At 40.7% G+C, this 20,685-nt stretch overlaps 2 protein-coding genes and 1 non-coding gene across 3 annotated transcripts in view; 2 read left to right on the top strand and 1 right to left on the bottom strand.

Moving 5' to 3' along the window:
• The window catches only part of RSF1 (remodeling and spacing factor 1), a 163,189-nt gene extending 157,110 nt beyond the window's left edge, over positions 1-6,079 (bottom strand). Inside the window, exon 1 of the mRNA XM_029207839.1 lies at positions 5,778-6,079. Coding sequence (XP_029063672.1) covers positions 5,778-5,964 — 187 coding nt within the window. The 5' untranslated portion in view covers positions 5,965-6,079. The remainder of the gene's footprint in view (positions 1-5,777) is intronic.
• A 258-nt stretch (positions 6,080-6,337) lies between these two features.
• The window catches only part of AAMDC (adipogenesis associated Mth938 domain containing), a 33,244-nt gene continuing 18,896 nt past the window's right edge, over positions 6,338-20,685 (top strand). The window contains exons 1-2 of the mRNA XM_029207842.1: positions 6,338-6,498; positions 14,741-14,890. Coding sequence (XP_029063675.1) covers positions 14,759-14,890 — 132 coding nt within the window. The 5' untranslated portion in view covers positions 6,338-6,498; positions 14,741-14,758. The remainder of the gene's footprint in view (positions 6,499-14,740; positions 14,891-20,685) is intronic.
• LOC114887865 lies at positions 8,729-8,835 on the top strand. The gene has a single exon (XR_003791626.1). It is a non-coding gene; the product is annotated as a U6 spliceosomal RNA (small nuclear RNA).

The following is a 20,685-nucleotide window of genomic DNA, read 5'->3' as shown; positions in this document are numbered from 1 at the left end:
AAGAAAACAGAAAACACGCTGATACCCTTTGTAATGGGATCTGCCACACAGTAAAAACAGAAAAACAAAAACACCCAGGCACAGTATATTAAGGCTATATCCATCAGGTAGAGAGCCAAAGAAATTTTCTCAAATCCAGGAACACACAGAAATACCTTTCTTGAATACATGATTCAGGCTAAAATGTACTTTGGGTCTGAATTGTTCTTACTTTCCCACACTATATGAGGTTGTACATCTCACCATAAAGTTGTCATAGACATAATTTTAGTCTATTAACTTATAGACTAGAATTCATAGACTACTAACTCCAGTTGATAAAAATCCCAGAGAGGGGACTTCCCCGCTGGTGCAGGGGTTAAGAATCCGCCTGCCAATGCAGGGGACACGGGTTTGATCCCTGGTCCGAGAGGATCCCACATGCTGTGGAGCAACTAAGCCCGTGCGCCACAACTACTGAGCCTGCACTCTAGAGCCCACGAGCCACAACGACTGAGCCCACGTGCCACAACTACTGAAGCCTGCGTGCCTAGAGCCCGTGCTTCGCAACAAGAGAAGCCACCGCAATGAGAAGGCTGTTCACTGCAACAAAGAGTAGCCCTTGCTCTCTACAACTAGAGAAAGCCCGCGCGCAGCAATGAAGACCTAACGCAGCCATAAATAAATAAATAAATTTATATATATAAAAAAAAAATCCCAGAGAAAAAAATAAGCATTTGAATGATGATAGTAACTCAAGCTCAGCTTTGTTACTTCTTACTAGATTAGAAAATCCTTAAAAGAAGGGCCCATGTTTAATGTCTTTTTAAAATAATCACCATAGGGAATTCCCCGGTGGTCCAGTGGTTAGGACTCTGCGCTCTCAATGCCAAGGGCCTGGCTTCAGTCCCTGGTCCGGGAACTAAAATCCCACAAGCCGCATGGCCAAAAAAAAAAAAAAGGGTATTTTAAAAAATACATAATCACCATAATGTTTACTGCACTTAGAATATAGCAAATATTCAATATACAAATTAAGTAAATGAAGTAGCTAATAAATGCTTACCTTCCTTACTAGCTGAGAATTTAACAACACTGGTAAATTTCAAGGCAAACTCTGTAGTAATTTAAAAAAGAAGAAAGTCAGTTTTCATTAACAGGCCCAATTTTAGCCAGAAAACTCCTGTCCCTATTACTTCCACTTCTGGGACAATGCCAACAACCTCCCTCCGAACGTCCATAACTTTTGGTTACCTCAACTCTGTGATATACCAAAAATGATGGAAAAGAAATACCTTTCTCTCCTTCCCTCTAATAAATGTCTAAAGAATATTTCTTCTTTCAAAGGTGGAAGAGCCAAAACTAGACATTTCGACCAAACGAGGTTGTGGTTCCAGCAATGCTACCACCAACAGCCTACCACTGTAGATCCATGCAACTCCTGGCACATGTACCTGGTAAGATCTTTTGCTCAAAGCAACAGATGGTGACTCTAGTTATGGTAAAGTCATCTTTCTACTTCATGAATGAACCTAAAAACTGCTGTCACACAATTCGATTATCACCAACAGAAGAGAACATATTAAGTTTCAATCACAAGTCCAGTTAAAAAAATAAGGTATGTCCTTTTTTTTTTTTTTTGCGGTACGTGGGCCTCTCACTGTTGTGGCCTCTCCCATCGCAGAGCACAGGCTCCGACGCGCAGGCTCAGCGGCCATGGCTCACGGGCCCAGCCGCTCCGCGGCATGTGGGATCTTCCCAGACCGGGGCACGAACCCGTGTCCCCTGCACCGGCAGGCGGACTCTCAACCACTGCGCCACCAGAGAAGCCCGGTATATGCTTTTATACTTGACATTTTGACTGCAATAGTTAAACTTCAATTCATTTAAAAATGTGAAACACAAATCAAAACTAAAATTACACTAAAAATTAAAAAACCAAAACAAACCAAAAAACTAATGATTCAACTTGTTTAATACTATACAGTAACTCAGTCAACCTTATCCATACACACCTTAATAGACTGTCATTAGATACATATAACTTCTCAATCAGTACCCATACAAAGACTATGTTTAAAGAATGAAAAACTATATTTTTCTCTTGAAGAAGAATGCCCTCTGGAGGAGAGGTAAGACACTTGGGAGCCTTGGATGTTGGTAATTCCACAAAGTCAATGTCCACTTTTGTTTACAGTCATACCTCCTGATCAACCACCTCCCATCAAGAGGAAGCTGGGGAGGTCCATACAGAGCACAGAATTGGGAGGGCTACAGTAGACTGAGGGAAAGGGAATAAAACATACCTTCAGTTGGCACATTCTTTTCCTATTCTAACTAATATCAATAACAAATCTAAGATTCTACCAAAAACTGTATAATCTTGGGCACTGGACAGCTGAATCAATCTCTTGAACCTTAGTTTCTATGCCTGCCAAATAGGAATAATAGTACCAACCTCAGAGAATAGTTGTAAGAAATAAGGAGCTGATGTTTGCACATAGTAAATGCTCAATAAATGGTAGCTTATATCCTTAAGACTAAACAAGTAGTTTATAAAACCAAATTTAATAATTGACACTGTAGGGGATGAAGAGCATTCTAAGCCGAAGCCATAATGTCAAATTAAGACTTATGAACAAAAATTTAAGGGAAAGATCATAAAGGGCCTAAACAAGGACAATATAGAGAAACACAGCCTTGTTCAAAGATGTCATAATGTCGATATACCTACAACAATGACTAGGTAAAAAAGAATTTAACTGGCAACTCAGAAGAATATACTTTACAAACCTTTTAAGGAATAATCGCACTAGGAAAAACCAAAAGTTTTATAAAATAGGATTATTGAAATGGCACTAAGAACTGCCTTTTAAAAATACTAAAATGTATATAGAGCAAAACTCCTTTGATTATAACAGACTTTTCCCCAAGAGCACAACAGCTCAACATTACACTGTGCTTAAACTCCTTTCTCACTACAAGCTAAAAATTTAACATTTTCATTCCAAATGTACTTTTGTGTCTTCTACCTCACAAATATCTTTAATAAAATTTGTAATACAAGAATATTTAGGGAATTCCCTGGCAGTCCAGTGGTTAGGACTTGGCACTTTCACTACCAGGGTCCAGGTTCAATCCCTGGTTGGGGAACTAAGATCCAGCAGGCAGTGTGGCATGTCCAAAAAAAAAAAAAAGAATATTTATAAGTACTTGGTTTATGAAAGGATTTTTGAAACATTTCATTTGATCCTCAGATATTACCTCTATTTACTCAAGAAACTGAGGTCCATAGAAATTAAGTAATTTGCCCCACAAACTACATATTTACACTATTCAAGAGGTTGATTCAGTTGTCCAGAGATTATCAGCAAAATATTTAGTTCAACTAAAACCAATGTCTTTTAACTCTTTCTAGTACACCACAACTCCTTCCCCAAGACTCAGTCCAAATCTTCTTAGTGGGAGCAGTATTATCAACTACTACAAGTAGGTTAACCATCACCAAAGGCCTGAAAATCTTTTCCCTGCACAGTAGCAGCATTTCACCTGCAGAGACTTTTCACTTGCCAAGGATCTTGAACTGCGTAACATTAATTATTATTCTTGGATCACCTTATGACAAGATCTATTATTATAGTTGAAACTATACCAACAGTAATGCATGGCTGAACCCACTGGTATAATCTCTCAACTCGTATTACTTCTCATTTTTTACTTAGCTAGTCGCCCATTGTTCAATCCTAGACAGAAAAGTAACATGAAGTATTAGACTGACTCTGATATTTTTTCTTGTTACTAACAGAAGCCAAACGCAGTGGCCAAAATACTTAAAAGGAATGGAGAAGCAAGCAATCTTATATACCACCCAAAATATAATGCCAGGACAGAAAATTTATGCCTGCATTCCAACTTGGTCCAAATACATTCCAAAAACAATTTACCAGCAATCCCTTTCCTCAAATTCCCACATTTCTCTCTTATAGATACATTACCATCATTTCCCAAGGTATCCTAAAAGTAACTTATAAGGCACTCTCCTTCATAATGACCACTCTCCTTCATAATGATCATTTCCGTAAAAGAAATGTAAATACAATTTGATAGCCATCAAATTGCAATTGAAATTACTATATTGGGGAGTTTAACTTTGCAAGAAATTCTGCAGAAGTCTTTATATAATATAATCTTTTATTTGCCAGAGTTTATGAATGGTAGAGGAGATCTGGGCAGGTAAGAAGAGATATATGCCTGTACCATAACTGCTGTATTAATTTGAGTCTTTGGTAGCCATAATATAATTTTCTCTACAGGTAATATTTTGAACAACTTCACACTTGGGCTCTTCCTAGCTATGTAAATATATTCTGTTAACAGAAACTTCTTCATTTCCATGGAGAATTAAAGACCGGCCCTGATTTCTTGTAAAGGAAATAGCTATCTGTTTTGCACAATACCCAGTCCACTGTGGCCACCTAATACGGACAAAAAAGGGGAAAAAAAAAAGACCTATTTGGAAACGTTTCTTCTCCAGCCAAGGGCTGTTCCCAGATAAAGGCAATGCTCAGAGTACAACAAAAAAACCCTTCTCTGAAAAAAGAAATGTGCCAGAAAGCAGAGGCATGGATCGGGAATAAATAGGGAGGGAGTGAGTGTATGCGCTCAATGAGGGCTGGAAGCAGCAGGCGCAGCGCGGAGATGCTCCAGCGAAAAGAACCACCAGCCGCCGCCGCCGCCGCCGCAGCAGCAGGAAGTTTCAATGGGGCCGGGCAGAGCATGCGCCCTGAAGCCGCGCGGTGGCCTTATGTGGAAGGAGCACCACTTGCGAACACCAATAATAGACCGGCGGCACCAGAGAGAGAAACATGAGCAACAAGCACCTTCTTCAACTGTTTCCCCTCCGTCTGAGCCCCTCCTCCACCCTACATACTAACCACCCCACCCTACCCTGCAAATGGGAGGGCGACTTCTTCTTCCCCTAAGCCTTATGCCAGGATGAAGGGGGAAGGGACTGGAAAAGTGGGGAGATGCTCTTCTATTATTTGGGGGGAGGTGGGGAGGAGGAAAACTATGGGGGAGGAGAAATTAACCCTCTACCCTCCAAAGTGGAGAAGCTGAACCGACTTCACGCCCCAAAGCGAGAATGGAGGAGGACCCCCTCCTAAGGAGGAGGAGCAAACCTCCGGACTCAGAGGAAGGAGTTTGGGGGGTTAAACCAGCCCTGGAGGGGAAAGGAAAAGAGACCAGAGCCGACTCTCTCGGGGGAGTTCCCACTAGAGGGAGGGGGAGATGAAGTGTCCGCTGCCCCCGCCCACCCAGGTGGAGAGAAAGGGGCGCCCCGAGAAGATGAGCCCAGCCTCCCCGGAGATGGTAGCGAGGATGGTGGGAGGAGGGGAGGGAGTGAGGGAGGAGTAGAGGAGAAAAGCGCAAAGCTGGCCGGAACCTGCGCTCCCCTTCCCCCGCCACCGAGAGGGAGAAGGATTGGGGGGCCCGGTCCCCGCCGCGGGATAGCAGTCCCAGGGGCGGCCGACCAGCACAATGACCCCTCCCCGCCCCCAGCCCAGACCTAGCCCGCGACGCCCCCACCTCTGCTGGGCGTCGGGCGGAGTGGCCCTATGGGGCCTCCGCCCCGCCTCCCCACTGCCCAAGACCCCGGGGGCTGGGAGGAGAAGATCGGCCGGGCTGAACTGCGCCCCAGCGGGAGGACAGAGCCGCGGAGGTCCGGGGTGTCTGTGAAGAGCGGAGAGAAGGAGCATGCCAGGGCCGCTTCCCGCCGGGCGTTCGGGCCCCTCGCTTACCTTCTCCGTTGCCGACGTCCGGCGGCGGAGCTTGCAGCACCCGCTCCAGCTCGGGGAACGGCAACTCAGGCAGGTCGAGCAGCGGCCCGTAGCGCTCCAAGAAGGAGCAGACTACGGCGAAGTTGGGGCAAGAACCCGGGCAGCCCGGAGGAGCCATAGCCACCGCCGCTGCCGCCGCCGCCGCCATTTTGAACTGGAGGATGGAGGAGGAGGCGATAGGGGGGTGGGGGGAGTTGGGGTGCCGAGGAATGGCAGGGCAACCTTACAGACGACAGGAGGCGCTAGCAAGTGGGCGCCCCTGCGGATCCGAGCGTCTCAGGCACGGCGCAGCGATCCCACAATACAACGGCGGCCCGGAGCAGTCGAGAACCGAGTCAGACGTAGGAAAGAGAGGCGCCCCGTGCCTTTCGCTTTCTGCTCTCTTTCCGCCCCCCTCCCTCGCTCCTCCCACTTCGGGTTCGCCACTGCCTCGTGTGACAAGGGGAATGAAAACAAGGGCTGCGGGGCAGGGAGGCGGGCTGGAAGCTGGAGAGGCGGGAGTTTTAGGAACAGTGACCAATAGGCTTGAAGAGGGCGGAGCTTCACTCGATAACAGGCCAAAAGACTTTTTCAGGGCCGCGCGAGTCGTGGGGGGATCGCCTGGCCGGGTCCTCGGGAGCAAAGGTGAGAGGTAAAGCAGGGAGCCGTTCGAGATCGCTGCTCCTTGGAGAGAGGGCGTTGGGTAAGTTTGGGGGGGCACTCCCGGGACAGAAACTGGGGCACCAGATGGTGGGGGAAGTTGAGGAGAGTGAATAAGAAGCAACAAAAGAGCAGAATAAGGGGGAAAAAAACGATTCTGAGAAAAAGTTGGAGAAGGGAAAGGTGGAGAGGTGCCCTGAATTAGGGGTTGGGATGGAACCTTTGTATGGAGATGTCTCAGTGAAAGTTTGCTGAGGGATATTGCTAAGGTACAAGAACCGCACCTGTGCTGGAAAGCAGTGTCTGAAAACTCTGGGGGACGAGCGCCTGATGGAACGAGGCTCTGCCGGGATCACAAGTCTGCGGAGTTGGAGCCCTGCTAGGAAATCAGGGTCTAAAGGGACCAGGCTCTTCACAGGGACCAAGGTGTGAGCGGACAGGGCCCTGCTGTGGTTGCCAGCGTGTGAGGGGGAGGGGCTTTGTTGAGGCACGAAGATCTGGGGACCAGCCTCTGTAGCGGCCCAAGATCAGAGGGTGGACTAGGACTGCACTGAGGGTGGACATGGTAGGAAACTTTGTGCAAGGGCAAAAAGTTTGTTACAAGACAGGGTTCCGCTTCGTTGGGAGAAGCAATGAGCATTCTCCCACAAAGAATCTCGGAAAAACCATCAGTAATGCAAAGTAGAATGTGCGGCTTGGGATACAATGTGCATTTTGGTTAAGAGCCTGAGCTTTGGAGTTCAGCAAGACTTGATTTCTAACGGAACCGCCTCAGGACATTGCGGAAGATTTTTTATTTCTTTGAACCTCTGTAAAGTCGGGGTGATAATAGCACCTACAACATAGGATTTTACTAGATAATTCACAGTACATTGAGTAGCACAATGCCCTGGCACACTGTAAATACTTTAAAAATATTAGTTGCTACTATTGAAGAAAATTCCTAAAACTTAGATAGAGTTCAGCTATTTGTAATTGATAGTTTACTACTTTGAGCCAAAAATTTCAGTGCGCATTTAAAATTTATATAGTATCTACTTACTAAAAAGAATTTCAAAGTATAATATAAACCATTTAAAATAGGACCATTTATAATTAAAGGAAAATAAAGAAATATATAGGCAAGTAATTATATTGGGAACAGAAAAAATGATTACCACAATTAAAAATTGAATTTTGTTCTGCATTTCTAGGTAAAAAAGGGAAAAACTGTAATGTTCTATATCAGACTAAGAAAGAAAGAATTCTCGTTTATCAAGAGAAAAAAATTCTATATTATAAGAGGACTTTATTACCTAGAATACTGATTCTTAATCTCAAATAATATACAAACCCTTTTTGGGACTTCCCCATCAGTCCAATGGTTAAGACTCTGCCTTCCAATGCAGGAGGTGAGGGTTTGATCCCTGGTCAGGGAACTAAGATCCCACATACCAGTGGGGTGCAGCAAAAAACTTTTTAAAAAAAAATTACAAACCTTTTTATTAATTTATTTATTTTAAAATTTTATTTATTTATTTTTGGCTGTGTTGGGTCTTTGTTGCTGTGCGCGGGCTTTCTCTAGTTGTGGCGAGCAGCAGCTACTCTTCGTTGCATTGCGATTATGGTGGCTTCTCTTTGCTGTGGAGCATGGGCTCTAGGCATGTGGGCTTCAGTAGTTGTGGCACGCAGGCTCAGTAGTTGTGGTGCTGGGGCTTAGTTGCTCCACGGCATGTGGGGGTCTTCCCAAACCAGGGCTCGAACCTGTGTCCCCTACTTTGGCAGGCGGATTCTTAACCACTGCACCACCAGGGAAGTCCCTACAAACCCTTTTTAAAGAAAAAAATGTTGGTTTAAAATTTACAAATACTGGGAGGGGAGGAATTGGGAGATTGGGATTGACACATATACACTATAGATACTATGTATAAAATAGATTACTAACGAGAACATACTGTATAGCATAGGAATTGTACTTAATGCACTGTGGTGACCTAAATGGAAAGGAAATCCAAAAAAGAGGGGATATATGTATATGTATAGCTGATTCATTTTGCTGTACAGTAGAAACTAACACAACATTGTAAAGATATGCCAATAAAAATTAATTTTATAAAAAAGAAAAATAAAATTTACAAATACTCTTGAAAATATCAGTTTAAGAAATACTGATGTAATTAAAGTCTATACAGCAATATGAATGTACTTCATGCCATTGAACTACACACTTAAAAATGGTTAAAATGGTAAGATTTATGTTATCTATGTTGTGCCACAATAGAAAAGTTTAAAAAGTACTCGTTTCGGCAGCACATATATTAAAATTGGAATGATACAAAGAAGATTAGCATGGCCCCTGCGCAAGGATGACATGCAAATTCATGAAGCATTCCATATTTTTATGGGGATATATGTGTATGTATATCTGATTCACTTTGTTATAAAGCAGAAACTAACACACTATTGTAAAGCAATTATACTCCAATAAAGATGTTTAAAAAAAAAAAGTTAAAAAAAAAAGAAAGAAAAGTCTCACTTTAGGAAAATGTGATGAATTATCATAGCAAAAGAGAAGTCTTAATTTAATGTGTAGTAAAATATTTTAAACAACACTGAAATGAAACAGAACTAAACTAAAACATATATTGTATAACAGGGAATATAGCCAATATTTTACAATATAATGGATGTAAATATAGTATAACCTTTAAAAATTGTGTTTTAAAAGTGTGAATCACTGTGTTGTACACCTGAAACTTATATAATGTTGTTCATCAACTATCCCTCAATTAAAAAAATAAATAAATAAACTGAAATATATTGGTAGAACTCTCAAACTCCCAAGTATATATATCTCTATACCTGGGGCCCCGAAGACCCCAGTTTAAGAAAAATTTGACCCAGAACTTATCAGTTTTGCAAAGATACAAAAATCTTCATAAGATCATAACTTAATTGACCTTAAATGAAAGGCAGGTACACAATATTAAATAAAATCATATCTTTGTGAATGAATTTTGATGGAAAAAAAACCTTCAAACCAAAAGAAAGATTTAGTTATATCGTTTTCTGAACACTACCCCCCTGCCTCTTTCCTTTCTCTCTCTTTGCTTTCAGCTTTTCCAGCACCTCACCTGCTCTCCCATGGGATTGTAAATATAACTTTCTAAAAAAAAAAGCTTTATATAATTTTTTTCTTTTCTCAGTGCTGACACTGTTACTCAAAGCGGGGACTGATAAATAAGGTTAGAGTTTCTGCTTTTGTAATCAAGATTGGCATTAGAACAAAGTCCTTGGGCATCAAAAGTTATATCCACCCAAAAGATGAGAGATGTTGTACTACAAAGCAAGGTTTAGGTCATACCTTCACTAAGTCTGTTCTTGGAAAAAAAATAAATGATAAGCACCGTCTCTTCTTGCCTTGGGCTAAGAGAATTTGTGGGTTACAAGAATTTAATCCCAATTTACGTAGTTAAATAATTGCATTATATATATCAGACTAAAAGGTAAAGATAGAAAAAATAAGTAGCTTTAAAAAAAAACTGTAATTGATTTATTGCTACTTCCATAAAGAAGCCTTTAAATAAGCATTAAATTACCTACACTCAGTCTTTATTTATGAATAAGAAATTTCTTAAGATAGTTCAAATTTCACATTCTCTTAGGGGAAAAGACAAAATAGTTTTGCATTCAGAATTAGTGACTAGTTTATTCAAAATACCAAAAAGAAACAAAATGCTCATCAGAAGAAGAATGGGTAAATAGTGAATAGTCTTTCAACAGACTACTACTCAGACTGATACACACTTGATATATATTACAACATAGGTGAATCTCAAAAGCATTTTGAGTGAAAGAAGAAAGACACAAAAGAGTAGGTACTGTAAAATTCCATCAATATGAAGGTCTAGCTAATATATGGGAATAGAAATCAAAAGCTTCTTTTGAGCTTGGAAGGGGATTGACTAGAAAGGTGCACAAGGGAAATTTCGAGATACATTCTGTTTCATGACTAGCAAGTTTATACATTTGTGAAAACTCTTGAACTCTAAAAGATATTTCTGCATTTAATTGAATGTAATTATGCTTTGATTTTAAAATTTAATGGCTTAGCCTTCAATTTTGTCAAATTACATTGATAACAGTCTGCCTTATAATGGAATAATTTATACATATTTCTGTCTCCCCAACATATTATCTTTGCATTTGTCACACAATTTTTTTTACAGATATTGTAAGCCTGGCAAATGTATATTGAAGTGAACTGGATTCAATTGTGGAGCCAGTTTGGGAATTCCTAATTAGTAATGAGCAAATTTACTTAGGTTTGTTTAAAACTCACTTTTACAAGAAATACTTCTAGAAGTATATGGATGTGTTATATGTAGTGAAAAAACTGTTAAATGTCAACAGAAGTAGGAATCTATGGTCTTCAAAATAGTTTCATAGGAAAATATATGAAAATAAAAAGAAGTAATAAACAAGATTTAATCCAGCCATTTTCTGGTTCTTTCTCTTAATGATAACTGAATTCTCTGTTGCAATAGAATTGTATTCATTGAAGAAACACTTTTAGAAGTGCCTTACCATCTTTTGTCTTAAGAGTTATGCATCAGTCTATTCTTATTTCTTAAGAGCTTTCTCTGATGAAATAATTATTTTTACTGAAAGAAAAATTATGTTGGCTTTTTTGTAGAAATGTGTAAGTTGGTCCTAATATTAATATGGAAGTGCAAGGAACCCAGGATATCCTAAACGGTTTTTTAAGTGATGAACAAAGTTGAAGGTCTCACACTTCCTGGTTTCAAAAGTGACTACAAAGCTACAGCAATCAAGACTGTGTAGTACTGCCATAGGATAGCTACTATGGACCAAACTGTGCCTCCCCCAAATTCATATGTTGAAGCCCTAATCCTCAATGGGACTATATTTGGAAATAGAGCCTTTAAGGAGGTAACTAAAGTTAAATGAGGCCATGAGGATTGGGGTTCTAATGGGACTGGTATCTTTATAAGAAAAGGAAAAGACATCAAGAGTGCTCATGAACAGAGAAAAGGCCATGTGGGGACAAAGCAAGAAAGAATCCATCTGCAAGCCAGGAACAGAGGTCTCACCAGAAACCAGCCCTGCTGGCACTTTGATCTTGGACTTCCAGTCTCCAGACTATGAGAAAATAAATTTCTGTTGTTTAAGCTACCCAGTCTTTGTTATTTTACTATGGAAACTCTAGCAGACTAGTACAGAAGTCTTTCTCAACCCTCATAACAGTTAATTACAATTTCCTTATACCACTTTTCAAAAGTTACCTTGTAATTTTTAAAAGTCACCTTTAAAAAATTGTTAGTAATTTGCATATGTCTTCTCTCCTCTAGTGTAATATTAACTTCTCAACAAGAATCATGTTTTATAAATTTGTGTCTTCCTCCCATAGCACCAAAGATAGTGTGTTTATGTCCTTTGTTATATTACACATTTTAAAAATAGGTTAGTAGTTATTAATATTAGGGAGAAATAGCACTTTGTTATTGTCTTTATTTGGAGATTAAATACAGTTTAAGGACATGTATATAGGTACCATATTAACAAGGGGTAGACTGATGGTTAATTTTGTGTGTCAGCTTGGCTGGGCTATAGCACTCAGTTATCCAATCAAACACTAATCTAGGTGCTGCTATGAAGGTGTTTTGTGGACCTAGTTTACATCTACAATTTGTTGACTTTTAAATAAAGAAGATTATCCTCAATACTCTTGGAAGGCCTCATTCAATTAGTTGAAAGGCCGCAAAAGGAAAAGTGAGGTTTCCTTGAGGAAGAAGAAATAACACGTCAATACTGAAATGACAACTCTTGCCTGAGAGCAGCCTGCCAGCCTGCCCTGCACATTTTGCACTAGCCAATCCCCACAACTGCATGAGCCACTTCTGTCAAATAAATCTGTTAATATATATAGTCTACTGGTGCTGCTTCTCTGGAGAAACCTGAATCAAGCACCTTTTAGCTATTGTACTTATCAATGCTAGAATTCCCATTTGATTCTTCTTTGAAATGTCTATCTCTTTATTGAGATTCTATATTCATTGAGTCATTGTCATAATTTTCACACTGAAGTATAGTTTTCTTTAAATATTTATTTATTTATTTTTGGCTGCGTCGGGTCTTAGTTGCAGCACACAGCCTCTGTAGTTGTGGCATGCAGGCTCTGTAGTTGCAGCACACGGGCTTCCTTGCCCTGCGGCATGCGGGATCTTAGTTCCCTGACCAGGGATGGAACCCGCGTCCGCTGCACTGGAAGGTGGATTCTTAACCACTGGACCACCAGGGAAGTCCCTGAGGTATAGTTGATTTACAACATTATATTAGTTTTAGGTATACAACATAGTGATTCAGTATTTTTACAAATTATACTCTACTAAAAGTTACAAGATAATGGCTATAATTTCCTGTGCTATACAATATATCCTTGTTGCGTATCTATTTTATAAAGAGCATTTTGTATCTCTTAATCCCATCCCCCTAACTTGCCCGTCCCGTTTCATCATAATTTTGATTCTTTATGAATAGTTTCCTTTAGTTCTTTGAACATATTTAGAGTAGCTTCTTTGAAGTCTTCGCTAAATCAAATATATGGGAGTGCTCAGATACTGTTTCAGTTGATGAGTCACATTTTTTTGTTTCTTTGCATGTCTTGTAATTTTTTATTGAAAACTGGGTATTTTAGATAATGTATTATAGAGTCTGGATTTGGATTTTCCCCCTACATTGTTGTTCTTAGTTTATTTGTTTCTGTTTAGTCACTTGCCTAAACTAAATCTGTGGATTCTGTCTCCCATGCAATGTGTGGCCACTGAAATCTGTATTAAGGGCTTTTTTTTTTTCTCTTTTTTTTTTTCGTCTGTGCCACATGGCTTGTGGGAACTCCCCAACCAGGGATTGAATCCTGGTCCCAGAAGTGAAAGTGCCAAGTCCTAATCACTGGACCGTAAGGGAGTTCCCCTTGTTTTTACTTTTAAGCTTGGCTTCCTAGGGGGTCTCCTCTGTGCGTATGTCTTAGTGTACAGCTAAAGACTGTGTTCAAACACCTCAAGCCAGTAAGACTTAACCCTCTCTACTGATGGATCAGCGTCTGTGCTGGGGAGTACATTCAATGTTCAGATGTTTTCATCTCTTCCCTGGCTCTTACATTCTTCTGAGTCCTTCTGAGCCCCCTCACCTCTTCACTTTGCATGTTCTATAGGCTCCATTGGCCCAGAACATTTCCATGACTTAGGCCTGTTCCTGTCTTTGATGCATATGCTCACAGCCTTTGCTCCACTCTGGATAGAGAGCTTATCAAGCATCTCTTGGGAATTCCTTTTAAATCCCTGTCTACTCTGACAATCCATTGCTTGTTCCAAACAGGCTTACAATATTAAGGAAGCAGAGCCACCTGCCATCCATATTTACTTGCCACTGAAATCACCAGGTTAACTGAAAATGCTCTAAATCAAGTGAGCCTCCTCTGCCTTAGCAGCAAGACTGTTGGTTTTCATGCCCTGCCCCAATCAAGTTGAACCTCTGTGCCAACAGAACTGTTGTAGGGGCATGGGAGTAATCCCAGGCAAGAACAACAAAACATCTTACTGTTCTTATCTGAAATTCAGTGATTTTCATGAATAAGCGTTTTTCAGTTTGCAATATATCTTTAATATTATTTCCAGAGTGCCAAATTTTTATTTTGACAGTTTTGTCCAGCTTTATACCTGCTTTTAGGGAAAGGATTTGTCAACTTCCTCACTCCATCATGCTGAAGTAAATCGCCACCTTTAATTTTATCTCTCAAAAATATCCTGAGGGGCTTCCCTGGTGGCGCAGTGGTTGAGAGTCCGCCTGCTGATGCAGGGGACACGGGTTCGTGCCCCGGTCCGGGAGAATCCCACATGCCGCAGAGCGGCTGAGCCTGTGCGTCCGGAGCCTGTGTTCCGCAACGGGAGAGGCCGCGGCGGTGAGAGGCCCGTGTACCACAAAAACAAAAAAAAATCCAGAGAATTCCCTCCAGCGTCTGAGAAGTAATTGTAGTATCTAGTTTCCATGGTTGGATGATTCAGGATCCCAAGAAAAACATTTCACTTGTTAGACCTCTGGAGAAGAAGTGACAACCACATAAATAAGAAAGATGCTTCTTAACTCATAGAGGACCAGGGCTTACTATATTTTGTATACAGCATTATAATTTGAAATACATTCTGTTTATAGTATAGCTCCTGTATTTTGGAGCTGTTTCAACCTTACTTTAAAACTGATTTACTATATTTTTCTTTTAATTTCAGAGTTCAATTAAGTTCCTTATGTCTTCCCCTGAAATTGCTTCCCTCTCATGGGGGCAAATGAAAGTACACGGCTCTGCTAAAATCTATAAGGACTGCAAAGTGTGGCCAGGGGGAAGTCGGGCTTGGGATTGGAGAGAAACAGGAACTGAGGTAAGCTATTAGTGTATGGTTGACACTGCATAAGGTTGACCAAGTGATTTTCAAACTCCTAAGCCATAATGACAAAGTTCCAAGTAAAAAGTAACTATTTCTTTCATTCTCTCTCTCTCTCTCGATATAATACACATACCATTAAACTCACCATTAGAGTTTTAAAGTATGCAATTCAATGGATTTTTTGTCATAACCTTGTACAATAGCTACCACTACTAACTCCAGAATATATTTATCACCCCAAAGGAAACCCCATAACCATTAGCAGTCACTACCCATTCTTCCCTCCCTCCAGCTCCTGGCAACTACTACGTTCTGTTGCTATAGATGTGCCTATTCTAGATGTTTCATATAAACAAAATCATTCAGTTCTCTTAAGCACGTACCTAGGATTGGAAATTCTGGGTCATATGGTAACTCTATGTTTCACCTTTTGAGGAACTGCCAGACTGTTTTCCAAAGTAACTGCACCATTTTACATTATAGATGTTAGAAATGTATGATGGATCCAATTTTTCTAAATCCTTCCTCATCAACTCTTATTTGTTTTGCTTTGTTTTTATTATACCACCCTAGCTGATGTGAAATGTTATCTCATTGTGATTTGAAATCTCATTTCCTTTATATTGCAGCTCCTCAAGTATTCTCAGTGTGCCATACCCAAAACAGGGTCTCCACTCCATGAGTGGAGGTTGGATAAAAGAAGGGGACCCCCTACCTCTCCACCACACTCACTTGGGACTAAGCTTCAGCAATAGATAGCTGCAGGCAGTATGAGAAACATTGATGTCCTGATTCTCCCAGGAAGAAAGCCTTACAGCTGGTAGCTGAGAGAAGAAATAGCCCTATGTTCTTGGCTGCAGCAGTCTGGAGTGGAGTCTCACCTCACTGAACTAGGAGGAGGGAGGCAGGCAGCAGTCTTTCTTGAAATATCACAGATTTTCACCTTTCCTACCAAATATTTATATTTTTTCTTGAATACGTATTTCTTAATTTGCTGTTTCCTCTTTGAACCTTTTCCAAAGTCTTTGCATGATTGGGGTTAAAAAAAATTTTTTTTAGGTTATGTTTGTTGGTTTGTTTGTTTTAATAATTTACACTTAGGTGCAAGTAATGGAGCTCTTCATCCAGTAGTGATGGAAGTTGATCCTTCCATTCTGAAGGATAATTTTGCTGGATATACAATTTGTGATAGACAGTCTTTTTCTTTCAATACTTTGAAAATGTCATCCCACTTTTTTTGGCATTAACTGGTTACTAATGAGAAATCAAATGTTATTAAGATTTCTTTGGATTTGACAAGTCACTTCTCTCTTGCTGCTTTCAAAATTCTCTCTTTATATTTAACTTTTGACAATTTGACTATGATACATCTACATGTGGATCTCTTTGAGTTTATCCTACTTGGAATGTATTGAGCTTCATAGATGTGTAGATTGTTGTTCATCATCAAATTTCGGACGTTTTCACCCATTATTTCTTCAAATATTCTTTCTGCCCCTTCTATCTCTTCTCCTCTGTGAAAACTGTTAGGGAGTATGTTGTGTGTTTTTTGGGGTTTTTTTTGGTAGGGGTTTCCGGTGTCCCACAGTTCTCTTGAGGCTCTGTTCATTGTTTTCATTCATTTTTCTATCCTTTTTCTCAGATTGGAACATCTCAATTTACCTATCTTTCAGTTTTGCTGATTCTTACCTGCCATTGTACCCCTTTAGTGAACTTTTCATTTCAATATTGTACTTTTCAGCTCCAGGATTTCCTTTAAAAAATAATTTCTATCTTTTTATTGTTATTCTCTATTTGGTTAGATACTGTTCTCACACTTTCCTTTAGTTCTTTAGATATGGTTTCCTGAAACAATGACATAAGTTTCCCTACATGCCTAAAACCAATAGGTGTTCCACTTTATGGTAAGGGGCTCTGTATGCAATTTGGGGTATGCAATGAACACTTAGCCAGACAGTTTAAAACTCTGCTTGCTCCTTGCTTATGCAGACTCTCAAGGGTACCCAGAATTGTGATCTTAGGGCCTTTTCATGTCATTCCTGAGCATGTACACAATCCTGGACATGTGTTTGGCCTTTTCAATACCAAGGTTCATACCTGAGCTTTTCAAAGCCCCCATAAACATCTCATTTCTTATTTTTTTCATTTTAGTTTATTGGAACCTCTCATTTGCCCTGTTGTCTACTGCCTCAGGCAGGCTGCATTGTTAAACAATTGTCTGTGACTGTTTTTGACAAGCTTCTCTGGGATAAAAGATGGTTTGCACTGGCAAGCTCCAAGTCAGATCAAATAAAGAGAGCCTATGAGTGGGGCCTTCCAAGGAACCACCAGACAGGTCAAATAATGACAGTTCTCTGGGAATGGGCATTTGAAGGAGCTTTAATCCATTAGGTGATTGCAAAGCTGGTGGTTTTCACTGTGATTCCAGGTTGTTGCTTTCCAAGGTGACCACAGAAGTGGGGATGGGATAGTGGGGTGTGTTAAAGTCCCCCACTGTTACTGTGTTACTGTCAATTTCTCCTCTTATGTTTGTTAACATTTGCTTTATATATTGAGGTGTTCCTATGTATTTACAATTGTTATATCTTCTTCGATTGATCCTTTGATCATTATGCATATGTCCTTCTTTATCTCTTATAACAATCTTCATTTTAAAGTCTACTTTCTCTGATAAAAATATTGCTACTGTGGCTTTGTTTTGATTTCCATTTGCATGGAATATCTTCTACTGTCCCCTCGCTTTCAGTCTGTATGTGTCTCTAGATCTGAAATGAGTCTCTTGTAGGCAGCATATATACAGGTCCTGTTTTGTATCTATTCAGCCAGTGTATATCTTTTGGTTTGTGCATTTAGTTTGTTTACATTTAAGGTAATTATCAATAGGTATGTTACTATTGCCATTTTGTTAATTGTTTTGGATTTGTTTATGAGGTCTTTTTTCCCCTTTCTTCTTTTGTTCTCTTCTCTTGTGATTTGATGACTATCTTTTTTTAAAATTTATTTATTTATTTATTTATTTTTGGCTGTGTTGGGTCTTCGCTGCTGCACACAGGCTTTCTCTAGTTGCGGTGAGCGGGTGCTGCCCTTTGTTGCAGTGCACGGGCTTCTCACTGTGGTGGCTTCTCTTGTGGAGCACGGGCTCTAGGCACCCAGGCTTCAGTAGATGTGGCACATGGGCTCAGTAGTTGTGGCTCACAGGCTCTAGAGCGCAGGCTTGGTAGTTGTGGCGCATGGGCTTTGTTGCTCTGTGGCATGTGGGATCTTCCCGGACCAGGGCTTGAACCTGTGTCCCCTGCATTGGCAGGTGGATTCTTAACCACTGCACCACCAGGGAAGTCCTTGATGACTATCTTTAGTGTTATGTTTGGATTCCTTTTTCTTTTTTGTGCATATATCTATTAGAGATTTTTGTTTACAGTGAGGCTTTTGTGTAGCAGTCTGTATATATGCTTAAGTTGCTGATCTCTTAATGTCCAATGCATTTTAGATAACCTGCATTTGTACTCTCTTCTCCTCACACTTTTTTTTTTTTTTTGGCCATGCCACACAGCATGTGGGATCTTAGTTCGCTGACTAGGGATCGAACCCACACCCCCAGCAGTGGAAGCACAGAGTCTTAACCACTGGACCACCAGGGAAGCCCCACAATTACTTTTTTTGATATTATATTTTACATCTAATTGTTTTGTGTATCTCTTAACCACTTATTGTGGTTACAAATAATTTCACTACTTTTGTCATTTAACCTCCCTACTAGCTATATGTTTGGATGATTTCCTACCTTTATTGTATGTTTGCCTTTACCAGTGAGCTTTTCCATTTCGTAATTTTCTTGTTCCTAGTTGTGGCCTTTTCTTTTCTGCCTAGAGAAGTTCCTTTAGCATTTGTCGTAAAGCTGGTTTGGTGGTGCTGAATTCTTTTAGCTTTTGCTTGTCTGTAAAGCTTTTGATTTCTCCGTCAAATCTGAACAAGAGCCTTGTTGGGTCGAGTATTATTTGATTGTAGATTTTTCTCTTTCATCACTTTAAGTGTATTGTGCCACTCCCTTCTGGCCTGCAGAGTTTCTGCTGAAAAATCAGCTGATAGCCTTCTGGGAGTTCCTTTGTATGTTATTTGTTGCTTTTCCCTTGTTGTTTTTCATATTCTATCTTTAATTTTTGTCATTTTGATTACAACATGTCTTAGTGTGTTCCTCTATGGGTTAATCCTGTATGGGACTCTGCGCTTCCTAGACTTTGGTGATTATTTCCTTTCTCAGGTTAGGGAAGGTTTCAGCTACTATCTCTCCAAATGTTTTTTCAGGCCCTTTCTCTCTTATTCTGGGATCCCTATAATGCGAATATTAGTGTATTTGATGTCCCAGAGGTCTCTCAAACTGTCCTCATTTCTTTTCATTTTTTTTTCTTCTTTCTGTTTGGCAGTGGTGATTTCCACTACTCTGTATTCCAGCTCACTGATCCATTCATCTGCTTCATTTAATCTACTATTGATTCCTTCTAGTGTGTTTTTCATTTCAGTTATTGTGTTTGTCAGTTCTGTTTGGTTGTTCTTTATACTTTCTAATTCCTTGTTAAAAACTTCTAATTTCTCACTCTGTGCATCCATTCTCCTCCTGAGTTCTTTGATCATCTTTACGATCATAACTCTGAACTCTTTCGTGGGTAGATTGCCTATCTCCATGTCACTTAGTTCTTCCTCTGGGGTTTTATCTTGTTCCTTCATCTGAAACATATTCCTCTGTCTCCTCATCTTTTCTAAATTGCTATTTGTATTTTTATGTATATGGTAGGTTAGTTATGTTTCTCCACCTTGGAAAAGTAGTCCTCTGTAGGAGACGTCCTATGTATCCCAGGATTACACTCCCCTCTCGTCACCCAAGGGCCAGGGGCCAGCTGGTCCCAGGGTAGTGTCTAGCCTGCAGCAGGCTGCAGGACTATAGTTTTCTTAGTTCTGATGTCTGCCCACTGGTGGGTTGAGCTGGGTCTTGGCCCTCTGGTGGGCAGGGCTGTGTCTAGAAGCTGTCTAGAGGTGGCTGTGGGCTCAGGAAGTCTTTAGGCAGCCTGTCTGCTGATGGGTGGGGCTATGTTCCCATCCAGTTTGTTATTTGGCCTCAGGCATCCCAGCAGTAAAGCCTACAGCCTGTTCTGTTCTGCCGGGTCTTGATGTGCCAAGGTGTGTCAGCCTCCAGGAGAGCTCATGCAGATGAATGCTCCCTGATGTTTCTGCCACCATTGTCTATGTCCCCAGGGTCTCCCCCACCCCAGGAGACCCTCCAAGACCAGCAGGTAAGTCTGGGCCAGTCTTCTATCAAATTACTGCTTTTATCCTTGGTCCCAGGGTGTATGAGATTTTGTGTATGCCCTTTAAGAGTGACGTCTCTATTTCCATCAATCCTGAGGAGCTTCTGCGTTCAAGTCCTGCTGGCCTTCAAAGCCAAGTCCTCTTCATGGTGCCAGACCCCTGGGCTGGAAGGCCTTAGTGGGGCTCAGAACTCTCACTCCTGTGCGAGAACCTCTGTAATATAATTAATCTCCAGTTTGTGGGTTGCCCACCCGGGGAGTATAGGATTTGATTATATTGTGAGTCCACCCCTCCTACCAGTCTCATTTTGGTGCCTTTGTTTTGAATTGCATGCACTCATTGTTTTGATCCAGACACCTAGTTGTTTGTTAGCTACCAACCTGGATCTTAAAGAAAGGAATATACCTTTCTTTATAAAAAGAAAGGATTGGTAAAAGAAATGAGAGGGCTTTGAGATATAGAAGGGACATAATGAGAGCAGGCTGAGG

This window comes from Monodon monoceros, unplaced genomic scaffold (assembly GCF_005190385.1).
Source record: "Monodon monoceros isolate NGI ecotype Baffin Bay Population unplaced genomic scaffold, NGI_Narwhal_1 Super_Scaffold_7, whole genome shotgun sequence".
NCBI classification, from domain to species: domain Eukaryota; kingdom Metazoa; phylum Chordata; class Mammalia; order Artiodactyla; family Monodontidae; genus Monodon; species Monodon monoceros.
This window is presented reverse-complemented; position numbering and strand designations above follow the sequence as displayed.